General features: G+C 43.4%; 1 protein-coding gene across 1 annotated transcript in view; it reads left to right on the top strand.

Moving 5' to 3' along the window:
• The window catches only part of abhd11 (abhydrolase domain containing 11), a 23,090-nt gene extending 5,152 nt beyond the window's left edge, over nucleotides 1–17,938 (top strand). Inside the window, exons 3-6 of the mRNA XM_062960716.1 lie at nucleotides 3,543–3,716; nucleotides 15,440–15,610; nucleotides 15,718–15,899; nucleotides 17,651–17,938. Of these exons, the coding sequence (XP_062816786.1) occupies nucleotides 3,543–3,716; nucleotides 15,440–15,610; nucleotides 15,718–15,899; nucleotides 17,651–17,795 (672 nt within the window). The 3' untranslated portion in view covers nucleotides 17,796–17,938. The remainder of the gene's footprint in view (nucleotides 1–3,542; nucleotides 3,717–15,439; nucleotides 15,611–15,717; nucleotides 15,900–17,650) is intronic.
• The last annotated feature ends 6,453 nt before the right edge of the window (nucleotides 17,939–24,391 follow it).

Below are 24,391 nucleotides of genomic sequence, written 5' to 3'. Positions count from 1 at the left end.
CCTGGGGACTTGAATTCGTTTAGAGTGGCCAGGTGTTCCTGGACAACTTGTTTCCCTATTTGGGGTTGGATTTCCCCCAATCCTTCGTCCATTCCGTGTTGCTGAGGTTGAAGATGGCTTTCTTTTTGTGAGAAGACCGAGGCAAAGAAGGCATTAAGCAGTTCTGCCTTTTCCCTATCCCCTGTCACCATCACCCCATCTACTCCTTGCAGTGGCCCTATCGCCTCCTTTTTCTTCCTTTTTCTACCAACATAAGCAAAAAAACCTTTTTTGTTGTTTTTTATGTCCCTGGCAAGCCTGAGCTCATTGCCAGGGACATAAAAAACAACAAAAAAGGTTTTTTTTGCTTATGTTGGTAGAAAAAGGAGGAAAATAATATTGTATTACATTATATTATTATCAATATTATAAGTATATATACTCGAGTATAAGCCAACCCGAATATAAGCCGAGGCATCTAATTTTACCACAAAAAAACTGGGAAAACATTGACTCCAGTATAAGCCGAGAGTGGTAAATTTCAGAGGTAAAAATTGATACCAATAAAATTACATTAATTGAGGCATCAGTAGGTTAAATGTTTTTGAATATTTACATCAAGCTCAAATTTAAGATAAGACTGTCCAACTCTGATCAAATCATTATTCTCATGTTCTTCAATGTAAATGTGCTTATGTATCCTTTTAATAATAGAGTAAAATAATACATGTAATAATAAATACAGTAAAATAATAAATGCAATAATATCAGAGTGAACTAATAAATGTATTAATAATAATGATAAAAATAGAGTAAAATAAATGTAATATAGCCACAATAATAGAGAAAAATAATAAATGTAATAATACCAATAATCATAGAGAAAAATAATAAATATACCATATGTTCTCGAGTATAAGCTGACCCAAATATAAGCCAGCCAGGACCCTCACCCGAGTATAAGCCGAGGGGGGCTTTTTCAGTCTTAAAAAAAGGGCTGAAAAACTAGGCTTATACTCAAGTATATACAGTAACTGTATTTAACAAATCAAAACCTATTTACTACCATTATTTCCATCTATGGTCCCTCTTGCAATTTCCACGCTGATTTCTCTCGGTTGTAGTTTCAATGTAGTCATGAATAATGAATAATATAATAATAATAAAATGGTAATAATATGATAATATACTACAATAATAATAGAATAATAATAGAATGATTGTGTGTGTGTGTGTATATATATATATATATATACACACACATACATACATACATACATACTAGCTGTGCCCGGCCACGCGTTGCTGTGGCAAAGTGGTGGTGGTATTGGTTAAAAATTGTTGTGTAATTTTTATTTGACGTTATTTGTATTTTTTAATTAATTTTATTGTAAGTTATCTTTTTATTTATTATATTTTATTATTTTCTTGTATAATTTTTAGTTATTTTTGTTATTATGGTATTTTATTGTATTAATTTTTAGTGTTTTTTGTATTAATTTTATTGTATTAATTTTTAGTGTTTACCTCGAAATTTGACAACACAACCCATCATCCACGCCTCTAGGTTGATACAACAAAAAGAAAAGAAAAATAAAGTCCTAATTAGAGAGAGAGGAATAATTGCTTTTATCCAATTGCTGCCAGTTAGAAGGCTAAGCTCCTCCAACTTGGTCTCCTAGCAACCCAATAAAAAATAATAAAAACACTAAAAACACTAAAAAAAATAATACAATAAAATACCATAATAACAAAAAATAACTAAAAATTATACAAGAAAATAATAAAATATAATAAATAAAAAGATAACTTACAATAAAATTAATTAAAAAATACAAATAACGTCAAATAAAAATTACACAACAATTTTTAACCAATACCACCACCACTTTGCCACAGCAACGCATGGCCGGGCACAGCTAGTTAGCATTATATATTACTTTATTGAACTATACTACTATACTGTAATATTATATGTAATATAGAATTAATATTATTATATGGTATTATTAGTATTATAGTGTATAACAGGGGTCTCCAAACTAAGGCCCGGGGGCCGGATGCGGCCCTCCAAGGTCATTTACCTGGCCCCCGCCCTCAGTTTTATAATATAATATATTGTATATACATATAATATTGATAATATTATAATGTAATACAATATAACACTAATAATAATAATAACATACAATAGTATTAATTATATATTACTAATAATATTACTAATAATATTACAGTATAGTGGTATAGTTCAATATAGTAGTGTATAATGCTAATAGTGTTCTATGCTAACAATATAACATCTTGTATGTACATATAATTTGTCATTTGGGTTGTTGTATGTCTTTCGGGCTGTGTGGCCATGTTCCAGAAGCATTCTCTCCTGACGTTTCGCCCACATCTATGGCAGGCATCCTCAGAGGTTGTGAGGTAATTTGTAATTTGTAAGCCACTCTGAGTCCCCTTTGGGGTGAGAAGGGTGTGATACAAATGTAGTAAATAAATATAGTAAATAAATAAATAAATTTTAGACTTAGGCTCGCCCAAAGTCTAAAATGACTTAAAAGCACACAACAACAACAACAACCCTAATTAACTTGACTATCTCATTGGCCAGAAGCAGGACCACACTTCCCATTGAAATCCTGATAAATGTATATTGGTTAAAATTGTTTTTATTTTTAAATATTGTATTGCTCTTTTATTGTTATTTCATTGTTCTTGTTGTTGTTGTTGTTGTTGTTTTTGCACTACAAATAAGACATGTGTAGTGTACATCGGAATTTGTTTGTATTTTTTTTTCAAATGATAATTTGGCCCCTCAACAGTTTGAAGGATTGTGGACTGGCCCTCTGCATAAAAAGTTTGGGGACCCCTGTATTAGGCAAACATTCAATGCCTTTTTAACACAGGACAAAGACAAACAAACATAGCTCCGAGCGGGCCTCGAACTTATGACCTCCTGGTCAGTGACTCATTGCTCTCCCGTCTGCGCCACAGCCCCGGGCTGTCAGCGTTTGCCCTGTGTCCGGAGATGTCAAAGATCAGAGATCATGACATCATTATTGTACAGAATACCAGAACCTTCTCTTTAGCCCATTTATATAGGGGCTCTCACATACCAGAGGGTCATTGAAGTTTTATGGCAGGCATCTGTTCTTTCTTTCTTTATTTATATCCCGCCCTTCTTTCTCACCCCGAAGGGGACTCAGGGCGGATCACATTACACATATTAGGCAAACATTCAATGCCTTTTTAACACAGGACAAAGACAAACAAACATAGCTCCGAGCGGGCCTCGAACTTATGACCTCCTGGTCAGTGACTCATTGCTCTCCCGTCTGCGCCACAGCCCCGGGCTAAAGTCATTTCAGAGCCTAAGCCTAAAGCTGAGGGCCGGGGGCCACGTAAATGACCTTGGAGGGCCGCATTTGGCCCCCGGGCCTTAGTTTGGGGACCCCTGGTCTAGGGCTATAAGCGGAGGCTGGAGGCTCATCTGTCGGGAGGGATCTGTCGGGAGGGATCGGATGGAGCTTTGGCCCAGCCCTCTCTCGGCCTTCCAGGTGCTGACGGTGGACGCCCGCAACCACGGCGACAGCCCCCACCACCCGCTGATGACCTACGAGGCCATGAGCGACGACGTGCGGCTCCTCCTGCGCCAGCTGCGCCTGGACCGCTGCGTCCTGGTCGGGCACAGCATGGGCGGCCGGACGGCCATGGCGGTGGCCCTGCGGTGGGTGAGTCCTCTTCTTGAGGAGCATGAATAGGGGACAAATGTGCAAGAGCGTGGAAACAGAGTGAGTGATCATCACCCTAAATCAGCCTTATCTCCACCGCACAGCGGTGCTGGGCCCATAACCCCTGTGGCTGCCGTCTCGTTTGTTGGTGCTGCTGGAGGAGAATATTGAGACAGAAAGCTGTAAGTGTCTCAATATATCTGCCTCACGTCCATCATCCAGGACGTTTTCCTGACATGTAGCCCTCTGGCCAAGCCCACAGTACAGTAGAGTCTCACTTATCTATATCTATAATAAAAGTGAAATCGGAGTATGTATCAGCGTTTTGATTGGCCTGGCGGAATATGTGCTCGCGTTTTGATTGGCCGCCACTATCCCAGGCCACTGAGACCAACAGGAATGAGGGATCTGCACCAAACTTGGCCCACTTCATCCCCACGATGCACTTGATGACCTGCTGCCATTTGGGGGAGGATGGACCACAGATGATGGGATTTGCAGTACTTTCAAACACTTTCACTCCCACAGACTACTGCAATGCCCACCAATGATAGAAATGGACCAAACTTGGCACACAGAACTCCTGTCGACCCCTTGACATCCTGATGTATATTGGGGCAGGATGGACCAAGGATGATGGAATTTGCAGTACCTTCCCTCACTTCTTGAGACCACAGCAACTGCCACAAATCACACAACTGAACCAAACCAGGCACACAGATCCCAAATGACACACTTCACATGCTGCAGCAGTTTGACGGAGGGTGGACCAAGGATGATGGGATTTGCAGTACCTTCATCCAATTCACCTCCCACAAACCACTGTGATGCCCATGAATGACAAAATTGTATCAAACTTCACACGCAGGTGCAGGGTAGCCCACTTTACATCCTGGTGCAGTTTGGGGGAAGAGGGACCGTGGATGATGGGACTTGCACTATCTTCACTCACTTCCTGGGACTACTGTGACCCCCACCAATGACTGATCAAGACCAAACTTGGCACATAGAGCCACCATGGCCCACTCTACATCTTGGTGAGGTTTGAAAGAGCTTGGACCTTGGATGATGGGACTTGCAGTATATTCATTCACTTCCTGAGTCCACTGTCACCCCCATCAATGTCTCATCAAGACCAAACTTGACACAGACAACACCCATGACTCACTCTACACCCAGGTGCAGTTTGGAGGATGATGGACCATGGACGATGGGACTTCCAATACCTTCACTCACTTCCTGACAGCACCGCGACCCACACAAATGACTGATCAAGACCAAACATGGTACATGGAGCCCCCATGACCTACTCTACATACTGGCTCTGTTTGGAGGGGGATGGACACTGGACGATGGGACTTGCATATGGGAGTTGGAGCTCACCCGCACCCACTGAACCCACTTGACGTTGGATATAGGCTACACTTGGAACACAGGCAAACAAGGCCTTTCTCAAATGACCCGGGCACCGCCGGGTCTCCAAGCTAGTACAACATAAACAGGCCAGCAGAATGTTGGATAAGCCAATATGTTGGATAATAAGGAGATTATGTTATTATGTTATGGTTTTACAAATTAAGCACCAAAACGTCATGTTATACAACACATTTGACAGAAAAAGTAGTTCAGTACACAGTAATGCTATTACAGTAGAGTCTCACTTATCCAACGTAACTGGGCCGGGCTGTGGCGCAGCTGGCTAGTAACCAGCTGCTATAAATCACTACTGACCGAGAGGTCATGAGTTCGAAGCCCGGGTCGGGTTAAGCCTCCGACCATAAAAAAAAAAAAAATAGCCCCAGCTTGCTGCCCCGAAAGACAGTTGCATCTGTCAAGTAGGGAAAATTTAGGGACGCTTTATGCGGGAGGCTAATTTAACTAATCTACAACACCATAAAACTGCTCACGAGGAAAAGAAGAGGAAGAACAGCCACCAATGGATGGTGAAGCAACAGCTCCCCCTGTGGCCGGAAATCGTGAAGCTGGAAAGATGTTAAAAATGCCTCTGTGTCTGTCTAAAACTGAATGTTGTTTGTCTATTGGCATTGAATGTTTGCCATATATGTGTTCATTGTAATCCGCCCTGAGTCCCCTTCGGGGTGAGAAAGAAGGGCGGGATATAAATACTGTAAATAAATAAATAATAAATAAGCGAATATGTTGGATAACAGGGAGAGATTTAGGAAAAGCCTATTAAACATCAAATTAGGTTATGATTTTACAAATTAGGCAACAAAACACCATGTTGTACAACAAATCTGACAGAAAAAGTAGTTCAATACGCAGTCATGTTATGTTGTAATTACTGTATTTACGAATTTAGCACCAAAATATCACGATGTATTGAAAACATTGACTACAAAAATGCGTTGGATAATCCAGAACGTTGGATAAGCGAGTGTTGGATAAGTGAGACTCTACTGTAATAATATTATGATGTAATACAATGTAATAATAATTATAATTCACTATTATAATTGTATATTTCTATTACATGCAATATTACTAATAATATTGCGATATAGTTGTATAATATAATATATTGTATGTATATATACTTGTAAACCGCCCTGAGTCCCCTTCGGGGTGAGAAGGGTGGGATATAAATGTCACTAATAATAGTAATAATAATAATAATAATAATAATAATAATACACAATTATAATTGTATATTTATATTACATGTAATATTACTAAGAATATTGTAATATAGTCATATAATATAATATATTGTATGTCTATATACTTGTAAACCGCCCTGAGTCCCCTTCAGGGTGAGAAGGGTGGGATATAAATATCACTAATAATAATAATAATAATAATAATAATACACAATTATAATTGTATATTTATATTACATGTAATATTACTAAGAATATTGTAATATAGTCATATAATATAATATATTGTATGTATATATACTTGTAAACCGCCCTGAGTCCCCTTCGGGGTGAGAAGGGTGGGATATAAATGTCACTAATAATAATAATAATAATAATAATAATAATAATACACAATTATAATTGTATATTTATATTACATGTAATATTACTAAGAATATTGTAATATAGTCATATAATATAATATATTGTATGTATATATACTTGTAAACCGCCCTGAGTCCCCTTCGGGGTGAGAAGGGTGGGATATAAATATCACTAATAATAATAATAATAATAATAATAATAATAATAATAATAATACAAAATTATAATTGTATATTTATATTACATGTAATATTACTAAGAATATTGTAATATAGTCATATAATATAATATATTGTATGTATATATACTTGTAAATGTCGCAAATAAATAAATAAATAAATAATGCTACGTAGTAATTACTGTATTTACCAATTTAACACCAAAATATCACGATGTATTGAAAACATGGACTACAAAAATGGTTTGGATAATCCAGAAGCTTGGATAAGGGAGATTCCACTGTAATATGAAATAATTACTGGGGTAGAATAATACAGAACGATATAATCTCTAAAACCAGGACAGTCAATGAAGAGCAACACTCTGAAAGCAGGGAAATTGGGAATTCCACAAAGGAAACAATCGGGGCCAGCTAACACCACCCAAGAAAGGATCCCCCCCCCAGGCAGGAAGCAGCCAGGCTTTGAAGCTGCAAGGCCATTGACTACAAAATTGTGTTGGATAAGCAAATGTTGGATAAGTGAGACTCTGCTGTATTTATATGCCGCCCTTCCTTCTCAGGACGGATCACAATGCACATATACTGTATATACTCGAGTATAAGCCTAGTTTTTCAGCCTTTTTTTAGGGCTGAAAAAGCTCCCCTCGGCTTATACTCACGTGAGGGTCCTGGCCGGCTTATGTTCGGGTTGGCTTATACTTGAGTATATAGGTATTCAGAGTTGGACAGTCTTATCTTATTAAGGTCTTATTATCATCTTAAATTACAGTTTTATATAAATATTCAAAAACATTTAACCTACCAATGCCTCAAATAATGCAATGTTATTAATATCTATTTTTATTTTTGAAATTTACCCGTACCTGCTGCATTTTCCACCCTCGTCTTATACTTGAGTCAATAAGTCTTTGTGGTAAAATTAGGTGCCTCGGCTTATATTTGGGTCAGCTTATACTCGAGTATATACGGTATGTGGCAAACATTCGATGCCATTAGACATACGACATAGAGACAATTTAACATTTTCCGGTTTCGTGAGGGTATGCCCGTTTCCGGCCGCTTCACCGTCCACCTGTGACACCCGAGTCCTTGATGGAGTACTTCCTCATTCTTACAGCATCATAAATTATTTAAATTAGCCTCCCTGGATAAATTTGTACCTACATTTCCTACTTTGACAGATGCAACTCTCTTGTTGTGACTCAGCCACAGGCTAGCCAGAGTCAGGATGAAGAAGGGGATTCTGGGTTTCAGATCCAAGAGCCAGTGGAGTCAGGCTGAATCAGAGGCTGGAGCATTGCAGTTTGAGCAGAATGAACTGTTGAGCCCAGAAACTATAGATAACAGACAGGCTGACATTCCCATGGGAAATAATGAGCGAGAGAGCTCTCAAGTCCCGGTTAATGAGCGAGAGAGCTCTCAAGTCCCGGTTAATGAGCGAGAGAGCTCTCAAGTCCCGGTTAATGAGCGAGAGAGCTCTCAAGTCCCGGGTAATGAGCGAGAGAGCTCTCAAGTCCCGGGTAATGAGCGAGAGAGCTCTCAAGTCCCGGTTAATGAGCGAGAGAGCTCTCAAGTCCCGGTTAATGAGCGAGAGAGCTCTCAAGTCCCGGTTAATGAGCGAGAGAGCTCTCAAGTCCCGGTTAATGAGCGAAAGAGCTCTCAAGTCCCGGTTAATGAGCGAGAGAGCTCTCAAGTCCCGGGTAATGAGCGAGAGAGCTCTCAAGTCCCGGGTAATGAGCGAGAGAGCTCCCAAGTCCCGGTTAATGAGCGAGAGAGCTCTCAAGTCCCGGTTAATGAGCGAGAGAGCTCCCAAGTCCCGGTTAATGAGCGAGAGAGCTCTCAAGTCCCGGTTAATGAGCGAGAGAGCTCTCAAGTCCCGGTTAATGAGCGAGAGAGCTCTCAAGTCCCGGGTAATGAGCGAGAGAGCTCTCAAGTCCCGGGTAATGAGCGAAAGAGCTCTCAAGTCCCGGTTAATGAGCGAGAGAGCTCGCAAGTCCCGGGTAATGAGCGAGAGAGCTCTCAAGTCCCGGTTAATGAGCGAGAGAGCTCTCAAGTCCCGGTTAATGAGCGAGAGAGCTCTCAAGTCCCGGTTAATGAGCGAGAGAGCTCTCAAGTCCCGGGTAATGAGCGAGAGAGCTCTCAAGTCCCGGTTAATGAGCGAGAGAGCTCTCAAGTCCCGGGTAATGAGCGAGAGAGCTCTCAAGTCCCGGGTAATGAGCGAGAGAGCTCTCAAGTCCCGGTTAATGAGCGAGAGAGCTCTCAAGTCCCGGTTAATGAGCGAGAGAGCTCTCAAGTCCCGGTTAATGAGCGAGAGAGCTCTCAAGTCCCGGGTAATGAGCGAGAGAGCTCTCAAGTCCCGGGTAATGAGCGAGAGAGCTCTCAAGTCCCGGTTAATGAGCGAGAGAGCTCTCAAGTCCCGGTTAATGAGCGAGAGAGCTCTCAAGTCCCGGGTAATGAGCGAGAGAGCTCTCAAGTCCCGGGTAATGAGCGAGAGAGCTCTCAAGTCCCGGTTAATGAGCGAGAGAGCTCTCAAGTCCCGGTTAATGAGCGAGAGAGCTCTCAAGTCCCGGTTAATGAGCGAGAGAGCTCTCAAGTCCCGGGGTAATGAGCGAGAGAGCTCTCAAGTCCCGGGTAATGAGCGAGAGAGCTCTCAAGTCCCGGTTAATGAGCGAGAGAGCTCTCAAGTCCCGGTTAATGAGCGAGAGAGCTCTCAAGTCCCGGTTAATGAGCGAGAGAGCTCTCAAGTCCCGGTTAATGAGCGAGAGAGCTCTCAAGTCCCGGTTAATGAGCGAGAGAGCTCTCAAGTCCCGGTTAATGAGCGAGAGAGCTCTCAAGTCCCGGTTAATGAGCGAAAGAGCTCTCAAGTCCCGGTTAATGAGCGAGAGAGCTCTCAAGTCCCGGTTAATGAGCGAGAGAGCTCTCAAGTCCCGGTTAATGAGCGAGAGAGCTCTCAAGTCCGGTTAATGAGCGAGAGAGCTCTCAAGTCCCGGTTAATGAGCGAGAGAGCCTCGCAAGTCCCGGTTAATGAGCGAGAGAGCTCTCAAGTCCGGTTAATGAGCGAGAGAGCTCTCAAGTCCCGGTTAATGAGCGAGAGAGCTCTCAAGTCCCGGTTAATGAGCGAGAGAGCTCTCAAGTCCCGGTTAATGAGCGAGAGAGCTCTCAAGTCCCGGTTAATGAGCGAGAGAGCTCTCAAGTCCCGGTTAATGAGCGAGAGAGCTCTCAAGTCCCGGTTAATGAGCGAGAGAGCTCTCAAGTCCCGGTTAATGAGCGAGAGAGCTCTCAAGTCCCGGTTAATGAGCGAGAGAGCTCTCAAGTCCCGGTTAATGAGCGAGAGAGCTCTCAAGTCCCGGTTAATGAGCGAGAGAGCTCTCAAGTCCCGGTTAATGAGCGAGAGAGCTCTCAAGTCCCGGTTAATGAGCGAGAGAGCTCTCAAGTCCCGGTTAATGAGCGAGAGAGCTCTCAAGTCCCGGTTAATGGAGCGAGAGAGCTCTCAAGTCCCGGTTAATGAGCGAGAGAGCTCTCAAGTCCCGGTTAATGAGCGAGAGAGCTCTCAAGTCCCGGTTAATGAGCGAGAGAGCTCGCAAGTCCCCGGTTAATGAGCGAGAGAGCTCTCAAGTCCCGGTTAATGAGCGAGAGAGCTCTCAAGTCCCGGGTTAATGAGCGAGAGAGCTCTCAAGTCCCGGTTAATGAGCGAGAGAGCTCTCAAGTCCCGGTTAATGAGCGGGAGAGCTCTCAAGTCCCGGGTAATGAGCGAGAGGAGCTCTCAAGTCCCGGTTAATGAGCGAGAGAGCTCTCAAGTCCCGGTTAATGAGCGAGAGAGCTCTCAAGTCCCGGTTAATGAGCGAGAGAGCTCTCAAGTCCCGGTTAATGAGCCGAGAGAGAGCTCTCAAGTCCCGGTTAATGAGCGAGAGAGCTCTCAAGTCCCGGTTAATGAGCGAGAGAGCTCTCAAGTCCCGGTTAATGAGCGAGAGAGCTCTCAAGTCCCGGTTAATGAGCGAGAGAGCTCTCAAGTCCCGGTTAATGAGCGAGAGAGCTCTCAAGTCCCGGTTAATGAGCGAGAGAGCTCTCAAGTCCCGGTTAATGAGCGAGAGAGCTCTCAAGTCCCGGTTAATGAGCGAGAGAGCTCTCAAGTCCCGGTTAATGAGCGAGAGAGCTCTCAAGTCCCGGTTAATGAGCGAGAGAGCTCTCAAGTCCCGGTTAATGAGCGAGAGAGCTCTCAAGTCCCGGTTAATGAGCGAGAGAGCTCGCAAGTCCCGGTTAATGAGCGAGAGAGCTCTCAAGTCCCGGTTAATGAGCGAGAGAGCTCTCAAGTCCCGGGTAATGAGCGAGAGAGCTCTCAAGTCCCGGTTAATGAGCGAGAGAGCTCTCAAGTCCCGGTTAATGAGCGAGAGAGCTCTCAAGTCCCGGTTAATGAGCGAGAGAGCTCTCAAGTCCCGGTTAATGAGCGAGAGAGCTCTCAAGTCCCGGTTAATGAGCGAGAGAGCTCTCAAGTCCCGGTTAATGAGCGAGAGAGCTCTCAAGTCCCGGTTAATGAGCGAGAGAGCTCTCAAGTCCCGGTTAATGAGCGAGAGAGCTCTCAAGTCCCGGTTAATGAGCGAGAGAGCTCTCAAGTCCCGGTTAATGAGCGAGAGAGCTCTCAAGTCCCGGTTAATGAGCGAGAGAGCTCTCAAGTCCCGGTTAATGAGCGAGAGAGCTCTCAAGTCCCGGTTAATGAGCGAGAGAGCTCTCAAGTCCCGGTTAATGAGCGAGAGAGCTCTCAAGTCCCGGTTAATGAGCGAGAGAGCTCTCAAGTCCCGGTTAATGAGCGAGAGAGCTCTCAAGTCCCGGTTAATGAGCGAGAGAGCTCTCAAGTCCCGGTTAATGAGCGAGAGAGCTCTCAAGTCCCGGTTAATGAGCGAGAGAGCTCTCAAGTCCCGGTTAATGAGCGAGAGAGCTCTCAAGTCCCGGTTAATGAGCGAGAGAGCTCTCAAGTCCCGGTAATGAGCGAGAGAGCTCTCAAGTCCCGGTTAATGAGCGAGAGAGCTCTCAAGTCCCGGTTAATGAGCGAGAGAGCTCTCAAGTCCCGGTTAATGAGCGAGAGAGCTCTCAAGTCCCGGGTAATGAGCGAGAGAGCTCTCAAGTCCCGGGTAATGAGCGAGAGAGCTCTCAAGTCCCAGTTAATGAGCGAGAGAGCTCTCAAGTCCCGGTTAATGAGCGAGAGAGCTCTCAAGTCCCGGTTAATGAGCGAGAGAGCTCTCAAGTCCCGGTTAATGAGCGAGAGAGCTCTCAAGTCCCGGGTAATGAGCGAGAGAGCTCTCAAGTCCCGGGTAATAAGCGAGAGAGCTCTCAAGTACCGGTTAATGAGCGAGAGAGCTCTCAAGTCCCGGTTAATGAGCGAGAGAGCTCTCAAGTCCCGGTTAATGAGCGAGAGAGCTCTCAAGTCCCGGTTAATGAGCGAGAGAGCTCTCAAGTCCCGGTTAATGAGCGAGAGAGCTCTCAAGTCCCGGTTAATGAGCGAGAGAGCTCTCAAGTCCCGGTTAATGAGCGAGAGAGCTCTCAAGTCCCGGTTAATGAGCGAGAGAGCTCTCAAGTCCCGGTTAATGAGCGAGAGAGCTCTCAAGTCCCGGTTAATGAGCGAGAGAGCTCTCAAGTCCCGGTTAATGAGCGAGAGAGCTCTCAAGTCCCGGTTAATGAGCGAGAGAGCTCTCAAGTCCCGGTTAATGAGCGAGAGAGCTCTCAAGTCCCGGTTAATGAGCGAGAGAGCTCTCAAGTCCCGGTTAATGAGCGAGAGAGCTCTCAAGTCCCGGGTAATGAGCGAGAGAGCTCTCAAGTCCCGGTTAATGAGCGAGAGAGCTCTCAAGTCCTGGTTAATGAGCGAGAGAGCTCTCAAGTCCCGGTTAATGAGCGAGAGAGCTCTCAAGTCCCGGTTAATGAGCGAGAGAGCTCTCAAGTCCCGGGTAATGAGCGAGAGAGCTCTCAAGTACCGGGTAATAAGCGAGAGAGCTCTCAAGTACCGGTTAATGAGCGAGAGAGCTCTCAAGTCCCGGTTAATGAGCGAGAGAGCTCTCAAGTCCCGGTTAATGAGCGAGAGAGCTCTCAAGTCCCGGTTAATGAGCGAGAGAGCTCTCAAGTCCCGGTTAATGAGCGAGAGAGCTCTCAAGTCCCGGTTAATGAGCGAGAGAGCTCTCAAGTCCCGGTTAATGAGCGAGAGAGCTCTCAAGTCCCGGTTAATGAGCGAGAGAGCTCTCAAGTCCCGGTTAATGAGCGAGAGAGCTCTCAAGTCCCGGTTAATGAGCGAGAGAGCTCTCAAGTCCCGGTTAATGAGCGAGAGAGCTCTCAAGTCCCGGTTAATGAGCGAAAGAGCTCTCAAGTCCCGGTTAATGAGCGAGAGAGCTCGCAAGTCCCGGTTAATGAGCGAGAGAGCTCTCAAGTCCCGGGTAATGAGCGAGAGAGCTCTCAAGTCCCGGGTAATGAGCGAGAGAGCTCTCAAGTCCCGGTTAATGAGCGAGAGAGCTCTCAAGTCCCGGTTAATGAGCGAGAGAGCTCTCAAGTCCCGGTTAATGAGCGAGAGAGCTCTCAAGTCCCGGTTAATGAGCGAGAGAGCTCTCAAGTCCCGGGTAATGAGCGAGAGAGCTCTCAAGTCCCGGTTAATGAGCGAGAGAGCTCTCAAGTCCTGGTTAATGAGCGAGAGAGCTCTCAAGTCCCGGTTAATGAGCGAGAGAGCTCTCAAGTCCCGGTTAATGAGCGAGAGAGCTCTCAAGTCCCGGGTAATGAGCGAGAGAGCTCTCAAGTACCGGGTAATAAGCGAGAGAGCTCTCAAGTACCGGTTAATGAGCGAGAGAGCTCTCAAGTCCCGGTTAATGAGCGAGAGAGCTCTCAAGTCCCGGTTAATGAGCGAGAGAGCTCTCAAGTCCCGGTTAATGAGCGAGAGAGCTCTCAAGTCCCGGTTAATGAGCGAGAGAGCTCTCAAGTCCCGGTTAATGAGCGAGAGAGCTCTCAAGTCCCGGTTAATGAGCGAGAGAGCTCTCAAGTCCCGGTTAATGAGCGAGAGAGCTCTCAAGTCCCGGTTAATGAGCGAGAGAGCTCTCAAGTCCCGGTTAATGAGCGAGAGAGCTCTCAAGTCCCGGTTAATGAGCGAGAGAGCTCTCAAGTCCCGGTTAATGAGCGAAAGAGCTCTCAAGTCCCGGTTAATGAGCGAGAGAGCTCGCAAGTCCCGGTTAATGAGCGAGAGAGCTCTCAAGTCCCGGTTAATGAGCGAGAGAGCTCTCAAGTCCCGGTTAATGAGCGAGAGAGCTCTCAAGTCCCGGTTAATGAGCGAGAGAGCTCTCAAGTCCCGGGTAATGAGCGAGAGAGCTCTCAAGTCCCGGTTAATGAGCGAGAGAGCTCTCAAGTCCTGGTTAATGAGCGAGAGAGCTCTCAAGTCCCGGTTAATGAGCGAGAGAGCTCTCAAGTCCCGGTTAATGAGCGAGAGAGCTCTCAAGTCCCGGGTAATGAGCGAGAGAGCTCTCAAGTACCGGGTAATAAGCGAGAGAGCTCTCAAGTACCGGTTAATGAGCGAGAGAGCTCTCAAGTCCCGGTTAATGAGCGAGAGAGCTCTCAAGTCCCGGTTAATGAGCGAGAGAGCTCTCAAGTCCCGGTTAATGAGCGAGAGAGCTCTCAAGTCCCGGTTAATGAGCGAGAGAGCTCTCAAGTCCCGGTTAATGAGCGAGAGAGCTCTCAAGTCCCGGTTAATGAGCGAGAGAGCTCTCAAGTCCCGGTTAATGAGCGAGAGAGCTCTCAAGTCCCGGTTAATGAGCGAGAGAGCTCTCAAGTCCCGGTTAATGAGCGAGAGAGCTCTCAAGTCCCGGTTAATGAGCGAGAGAGCTCTCAAGTCCCGGTTAATGAGCGAAAGAGCTCTCAAGTCCCGGTTAATGAGCGAGAGAGCTCGCAAGTCCCGGTTAATGAGCGAGAGAGCTCTCAAGTCCCGGTTAATGAGCGAGAGAGCTCTCAAGTCCCGGTTAATGAGCGAGAGAGCTCTCAAGTCCCGGTTAATGAGCGAGAGAGCTCAGTCCCGTCTCAGGTGCAAGATAACGATAGTGGAAGCACTGATTTATCTAGGGCGGACCGCCTGTCTTGGAGAGGTTCTCAGGTCCGAAGGAGTGAGAGACTGGCGGGAAAGAAAGTGGCCAGTTCTGGGGAAATAAATTTTGATGGCTTATGAACTATTTGGATTCTTATTGACTCTTTCATTGCAACTTTGAAAACCCATTCAACTGCCGCTTTGATTTATATATTTGCTTTGCTTAATAAAACTTCAAAAGACTTTCTTCTGTGTCTGACTGGGTATCAATAGCAAGGTGAACGACTCTGAGGTGCGACATCTCTTTCGAGCTGCATAGGTCAACAGCGAGCTAGGCTATTAATGGTCGGGAGCTCACTCCGACCCGGGCTTCGATCTCACAACCTCTCGGTCAGGAGGGATTTGTTGCAGATGGCTACTAACCATCTGAGCCACAGCAAGGTCGTAAACAAGGGGAAGCGTTCCTTGATGAGAGACTCAGGAGAGACGGTGTCCCGTCTTCCTCTTTCTTCTGCAGCCGGAGCTGGTGGAGCGGCTTCTCTGCGTGGACATCAGTCCGAGCGGGACCTCCGCCGTCTCCAGCCTCGGGCGCTTGGTGGAGGCCCTGAAGGCCGTGGAGCTCCCCGAGGGCGTCCCTCTCTCCACGGCACGCCGCCTGGTCCAGGAGCAGCTGCGCAAGGACATCCAGGTAAAGCTGAGAGAATGTGACTCTCTCCATGATGGCTCAGTGGCTTCCTGCTTTGTTTCTACGCAAAGCCTAAAGGATAGTCGCCACACCTCTCTCTTTGCACACAGGATCTGTCCGTCCTCCGGTTCCTGCTCACCAACCTGGTCTCGGCCGAGGGTCGCGTCGTGTGGCGGGTCAACCTGGACGCTGTCTCCCGTCACCTAGACGGTCTCACGCGCCTCCCGTCCTTCGAGGCGCCCTACTCGGGACCCGTCCTCTTCCTTGGCGGTGCCAAGTCTCCCTACATCAGGTGAGCGGTCGTAATAAGCCAACATTAGTTAATTTAAGCCCAACCAAGTAGCCATGAGATCATGCCTAACGCACCTGGGCTTCAATTTCTCCTCGCAAATTCTCTTAGACCAGTGATGGCCAGCCCATGACACGCGTGTCAGCACTGACACGGCTAGCCATTTTTGCTGACACGCTACCGCATACAGATTGATTGGATGACTATGTCTTTTGTGGCCAAATTTGGTGTGATTTGGTCCAGTGGTTTTGTTCTTTACTCCATGGGAACTATGCACATTACATCTATATATATAAAAGAGTGATGGCATCACGGCAGCGGACAAAACAACAAAAGTAAACACCCCACAACCTCGAAAATTGACATCACAACCCCTCATCCATGCCTCTAGGTTGATACAACAAAAAGAAAAGAAAAATAAAGTCCTAATTAGAGGGAGAGGAATAATTGTTTTTATCCAATTGCTGCCAGTTAGAAGGCTAAGCTCCGCTCACTTGGTCTCCTAGCAACCCACTCAGCCCAGGGGACCCTTTACCTTAACTACCACCAATTCCTCAACACTTTATTTCCCATACCACCATACTTCGCCACAGTAACGCGTGGCTGGGCACAGCTAGTTTATATATAGAGAGGTTATCATTATATCATTCTATTATTATTCTATTATTATTGTAGTATAGTATCATATTACAGTAGAGTCTCACTTATCCAACACTCACTTATCCAACATTCTGGATTATCCAATGCATTTTTGTAGTCAATGTTTTCAATACATTGTGATATTTTGGTGCTAAATTCGTAAATACAGTAATTACTACATAGCATTACTGTGTATTGAACTACTTTTTCTGTCAAATTTGTTGTATAACTTGGCCCAAACTTGAAACGCTTAACCTTTACGTCGTGGTGCCGTTTGCAGGACGATGGCCCATGGGTGATGGGATTTGTAGTACTTTCAATCGCTACGACTCCCGCAGGCCACTGCGATGCCCACCAGTGACGGAACTGGACCAAACTTGGCACACAGAACCACCATGAACCCCTTTCTGTCCTGGGGCAGATTGGAGGAGGATGGACCAAGTAGCTTCACTCACTTCTTGCTCTGGGAGTTGTAGTTCACCCTTATACAGACAGCACTGAACCCAGCCGACTTCGGATCTGGACCAAACTTGGCACACTGCCTCATCATGCCCAACTGAGCATACAGGCAGGGTTTCAGGGTGATTGTCCTTTGTCTCTGGGAGTTGTAGTTCACCCTTATACAGACAGCACTGAACCCTGCCGACTTCGGATCTGGAACAAACTTGGCGCACAGACCCAGCATGGCCAATTGTGCATACAGGCCTGTTTTGGGGGTGATTGTCCTGGTAATTTGGAAGTTGTAGTTCACCCTTATCCAGACAGCACTGGACCCCGCCAACGACGGATCTGGACCAAACTTAAGTGATATTTCCTCACATCCCAAAACAACTCAATGCCCTCTACTAATATCCCGGGCACCGCCGGGTCCCCAAGCTAGTTGACTATAAAACTATGCCGCTTGTCAGTTCTTGCTATGGCACTTGTTTGGTGCTTTGGCCAAATAAACCCGTTGCACGATCTCCTTGCTTCCAGTGTCTGAATGGTCAGAGATACTGCAGGTTTTTGTGCCATTGAGTAAAAGAGGGACACAACACTATGAGTATACGGTGTGTGGCTGTTTAACGGTCATTTTGGTGGACAGGATTCTTGACGGCGCTTTCCTCCCCTTGCAGCTCCGAGGACTTCCCTGAGATTGAAAGGCTCTTCCCGGAGGCGGAGATCGAGTACGTTCCCGATGCCGGCCACTGGGTCCACGCCGACCAGCCCCAGCACTTTGTGGACGCCGTCTGCCGCTTCCTGGAGCAGCCTCCGTCGTAGTTCCCGGACAAGGCACCAAAACTCCCGCCCCGACAGTCGGACAATAACCATGAGGTGGAATGCCTCCCGACAGAACCGGCTGGGATGCCTCTGGACTCGTTGCTTGTACAGTATTTAATAATAAATAATGTATCGGTTTCGTACACCCGGGCTGTTCGTCATTACAAAGGGATGCAAATGGGTGGCATTAAAAATTAAATCTAATTTCCCACGGAGGTGAAGGCAAGCTTGTTTTCTACTGAGGTAAACACTGGGACACAACGGAGCCGCGGATTCGAACGGCAGGGAAAGAGGCTCCACCTCGACGCCAGGAAGCGCTTCTTGAAGGTAATAGAGTGATAGTCACCTTTCCTGGATGGCCATCTGTCGGGAAGGATTTGATGGTGTCCTTCCTGGCAGAAAGTGGGTTGGACTGGATGGCCTTTGGGGTGCCTTCCAACTCTAGAATTCTATGATATATAAGGAAATACATAGATGTAGACATAAATACATGCAGAGGGTTGGACTGGATGGCCTTTGGGGTCCCTTCCAACTCTAGGGATCTATTATTTATATAGAGAGGGGGTTGGACTAGATGCCCTTTGGGGTGCCTTCCAACTCTAGAATTCTATGATATATAAGGAAATACATAGATGTAGATATAAATACATATATATATACATGCAGAGGGTTGGACTACATGGCCTTTGGGGTTCCTTCCGACTCTAGAATTCTATGACAGACTGATAGACTGATCGATACATCGATAGATAGATACATTGAGAGACAGACTGATTGAGTAATGGATAGATAGATAGACTGATCAATAGATAGATAAATAGATAGACTGATAGATAGACAGACAGACTGATTGACAGATAGACTGATAGACTGACAGACAGACAGATTGACAGATAGACTGATAGATCAACAGACAGACTGATTGACTGATAGGCAGATAGATTGATAGACAAATCGATAGATAAACAGGCAGACTGACTGACAGATCAACAGACAGACTGATTGACTGATAGACTAATAGACAGACTGATAGACAAATCAATAGATAAACAGGCAGACTGATAGACTGACAGATCGACAGATAGGCAAATAGATTGATTGGCTGATTGACTGATACATAGATAGATAGATAGATAGATAGACTGATAGATAGATAGATAGATAGATAGATAGATAGATAGATAAATTGATAAACAGGCAGACTGATAGACTAACAGATCGACAGACAGATTGACTGAGAGGCAGATAGATTGTCTGATACATAGATAGATGATCGATAGATAGATAGATAGACAAATCAATAGATAAACAGGCAGACTGACTGACAGATCAACAGACAGACTGATTGACTGATAGACTAATAGACAGACTGGTAGACAAATCAATAGATAAACAGGCAGACTGATAGACTGACAGATCGACAGATAGGCAAATAGATTGATTGGCTGATTGACTGATACATAGATAGATAGATAGATAGATAGACTGATAGATAGATAGATAGATAGATAGATAGATTGATAAACAGGCAGACTGATAGACTGACAGATCGACAGACAGATTGACTGAGAGGCAGATAGATTGTCTGATACATAGATAGATGATCGATAGATAGATAGATAGACAAATCAATAGATAAATAGACTGATAGACTGACAGATCGACAGACATTGACTGATGGCAGATAGATTGATTGACTGACTAATTGACTGATACATAGATAGATAGATAGACTGATAGACAGATCAACAGACTGATTGACTGATAGATTGATAAACAGACAGACTGATAGATTGATAGACAGACTGATAGATTGATAAACAGAGAGACTGATAGATTGATAAACAGACAGACTGATAGATCGATAAACAGACAGACTGCTAGATTGATAGACAGACTGATAGATCGATAAACAGACAGACTGATAGACTGATAAACAGACAGACTGACAGATCGATAAACAGACAGACTGATAGATTGATAGACAGACTGATAGATTGATAAACAGACTGATAGATTGATAAACAGACTGATAGATTGATAAACAGACTGATAGATTGATAGACAGACTGATAGATCGATAAACAGACAGACTGATAGATTGATAAACAGACAGACTGACAGATCGATAAACAGACAGACTGATAGATTGATAGACAGACTGATAGATTGATAAACAGACAGACTGATAGATTGATAAACAGACAGACTGACAGATTGATAAACAGACAGACTGATAGATTGATAGACAGACTGATAGATTGATAAACAGACAGACTGATAGATTGATAGACAGACTGATAGATCGATAAACAGACAGACTGATAGATTGATAAACAGACAGACTGACAGATCGATAAACAGACAGACTGATAGATTGATAGACAGACTGATAGATTGATAAACAGACAGACTGATAGATTGATAAACAGACAGACTGACAGATTGATAGACAGACTGATAGATTGATAAACAGACAGACTGATAGATTGATAAACAGACAGACTGATAGATTGATAGACAGACTGATAGATTGATAAACAGACAGACTGATAGATTGATAAACAGACAGACTGATAGATTGATAGACAGACTGATAGATCGATAAACAGACAGACTGATAGATTGATAAACAGACAGACTGACAGATCGATAAACAGACAGACTGATAGATTGATAGACAGACTGATAGATCGATAAACAGACAGACTGATAGATTGATAGACAGACTGATAGATTGATAAACAGACAGACTGATAGATTGATAGACAGACTGATAGATCGATAAACAGACTGATAGATTGAGAAACAGACAGACTGATAGATTGATAAACAGACAGAGTGATAGATCGATAAACAGACAGACTGATAGATTGATAAACAGACAGACTGATAGATTGATAAACAGACAGACTGACAGATCGATAAACAGACAGACTGATAGATTGATAAACAGACAGACTGATAGATTGATAAACAGATAGACTGATAGATTGATAAACAGACAGACTGATAGATTGATAAACAGACAGACTGACAGATCGATAAACAGACAGACTGATAGATTGATAAACAGACAGACTGATAGATTGATAAACAGACAGACTGACAGATCGATAAACAGACAGACTGATAGATTGATAAACAGACAGACTGACAGATCGATAAACAGACAGACTGATAGATTGATAAACAGACAGACTGATAGATTGATAAACAGACAGACTGACAGATCGATAAACAGACAGACTGATAGATTGATAAACAGACAGACTGATAGATTGATAAACAGACAGACTGATAGATCGATAAACAGACAGACTGATAGATTGATAAACAGACAGACTGACAGATCGATAAACAGACAGACTGACAGATCGATAAACAGACAGACTGATAGATTGATAAACAGACAGACTGACAGATCGATAAACAGACAGACTGATAGATTGATAGACAGACTGATAGATTGATAAACAGACAGACTGATAGATTGATAGACAGACTGATAGATCAATAAACAGACTGATAGATTGATAAACAGACAGACTGATAGATTGATAAACAGACAGACTGATAGATTGATAAACAGATAGACTGATAGATTGATAAACAGACAGACTGACAGATCGATAAACAGACAGACTGATAGATTGATAAACAGACAGACTGATAGATTGATAAACAGACAGACTGATAGATTGATAGACAGACTGATAGATTGATAAACAGAGAGACTGATAGATTGATAAACAGACAGACTGATAGATTGATAAACAGACAGACTGATAGATCGATAAACAGACAGACTGCTAGATTGATAGACAGACTGATAGATCGATAAACAGACAGACTGATAGACTGATAAACAGACAGACTGACAGATCGATAAACAGACAGACTGATAGATTGATAGACAGACTGATAGATTGATAAACAGACTGATAGATTGATAAACAGACTGATAGATTGATAAACAGACTGATAGATTGATAGACAGACTGATAGATCGATAAACAGACAGACTGATAGATTGATAAACAGACAGACTGACAGATCGATAAACAGACAGACTGATAGATTGATAGACAGACTGATAGATTGATAAACAGACAGACTGATAGATTGATAAACAGACAGACTGACAGATTGATAAACAGACAGACTGATAGATTGATAGACAGACTGATAGATTGATAAACAGACAGACTGATAGATTGATAGACAGACTGATAGATCGATAAACAGACAGACTGATAGATTGATAAACAGACAGACTGACAGATCGATAAACAGACAGACTGATAGATTGATAGACAGACTGATAGATTGATAAACAGACAGACTGATAGATTGATAAACAGACAGACTGACAGATTGATAGACAGACTGATAGATTGATAAACAGACAGACTGATAGATTGATAAACAGACAGACTGATAGATTGATAGACAGACTGATAGATTGATAAACAGACAGACTGATAGATTGATAAACAGACAGACTGATAGATTGATAGACAGACTGATAGATCGATAAACAGACAGACTGATAGATTGATAAACAGACAGACTGACAGATCGATAAACAGACAGACTGATAGATTGATAGACAGACTGATAGATCGATAAACAGACAGACTGATAGATTGATAGACAGACTGATAGATTGATAAACAGACAGACTGATAGATTGATAGACAAACTGATAGATCGATAAACAGACTGATAGATTGAGAAACAGACAGACTGATAGATTGATAAACAGACAGAGTGATAGATCGATAAACAGACAGACTGATAGATTGATAAACAGACAGACTGATAGATTGATAAACAGACAGACTGACAGATCGATAAACAGACAGACTGATAGATTGATAAACAGACAGACTGATAGATTGATAAACAGATAGACTGATAGATTGATAAACAGACAGACTGATAGATTGATAAACAGACAGACTGACAGATCGATAAACAGACAGACTGATAGATTGATAAACAGACAGACTGATAGATTGATAAACAGACAGACTGACAGATCGATAAACAGACAGACTGATAGATTGATAAACAGACAGACTGACAGATCGATAAACAGACAGACTGATAGATTGATAAACAGACAGACTGATAGATTGATAAACAGACAGACTGACAGATCGATAAACAGACAGACTGATAGATTGATAAACAGACAGACTGATAGATTGATAAACAGACAGACTGATAGATCGATAAACAGACAGACTGATAGATTGATAAACAGACAGACTGACAGATCGATAAACAGACAGACTGACACATCGATAAACAGACAGACTGATAGATTGATAAACAGACAGACTGACAGATCGATAAACAGACAGACTGATAGATTGATAGACAGACTGATAGATTGATAAACAGACAGACTGATAGATTGATAGACAGACTGATAGATCAATAAACAGACTGATAGATTGATAAACAGACAGACTGATAGATTGATAAACAGACAGACTGATAGATTGATAAACAGATAGACTGATAGATTGATAAACAGACAGACTGACAGATCGATAAACAGACAGACTGATAGATTGATAAACAGACAGACTGATAGATCGATAAACAGACAGACTGATAGATTGATAAACAGACAGACTGATAGATTGATAAACAGACAGACTGACAGATCGATAAACAGACAGACTGATAGATTGATAAACAGACAGACTGACAGATCGATAAACAGACAGACTGATAGATTGATAGACAGACTGATAGATTGATAAACAGATAGACTGATAGATTGATAAACAGACAGACTGACAGATCGATAAACAGACAGACTGATAGATTGATAAACAGACAGACTGACAGATCGATAAACAGACAGACTGATAGATTGATAAACAGACAGACTGACAGATCGATAAACAGACAGACTGATAGATTGATAAACAGACAGACTGACAGATCGATAAACAGATAGACTGATAGATTGATAAACAGACAGACTGACAGATCGATAAACAGACAGACTGATAGATTGATAAACAGACAGACTGACAGATCGATAAACAGATAGACTGATAGATTGATAAACAGACAGACTGACAGATCGATAAACAGACAGACTGATAGATTGATAAACAGACAGACTGATAGATTGATAAACAGACAGACTGATAGATTGATAAACAGACAGACTGATAGATCGATAAACAGACAGACTGATAGATTGATAAACAGACAGACTGACAGATCGATAAACAGACAGACTGACAGATCGATAAACAGACAGACTGATAGATTGATAAACAGACAGACTGACAGATCGATAAACAGACAGACTGATAGATTGATAGACAGACTGATAGATTGATAAACAGACAGACTGATAGATTGATAAACAGACAGACTGATAGATTGATAAACAGACAGACTGACAGATCGATAAACAGACAGACTGATAGATCGATAAACAGACAGACTGATAGATCGATAAACAGACAGACTGATAGATTGATAAATATAATTCACTATTATAATTGTATATTTATATTACATGCAATATTACTAATAATATTGCGATATAGTTGTATAAT

Source organism: Anolis carolinensis, unplaced genomic scaffold (genome assembly GCF_035594765.1).
Source record: "Anolis carolinensis isolate JA03-04 unplaced genomic scaffold, rAnoCar3.1.pri scaffold_7, whole genome shotgun sequence".
NCBI lineage: Eukaryota > Metazoa > Chordata > Lepidosauria > Squamata > Dactyloidae > Anolis > Anolis carolinensis.
Note: the sequence above shows the minus strand (reverse complement) of the source record. Positions and strands in the feature narration are given on the sequence as shown.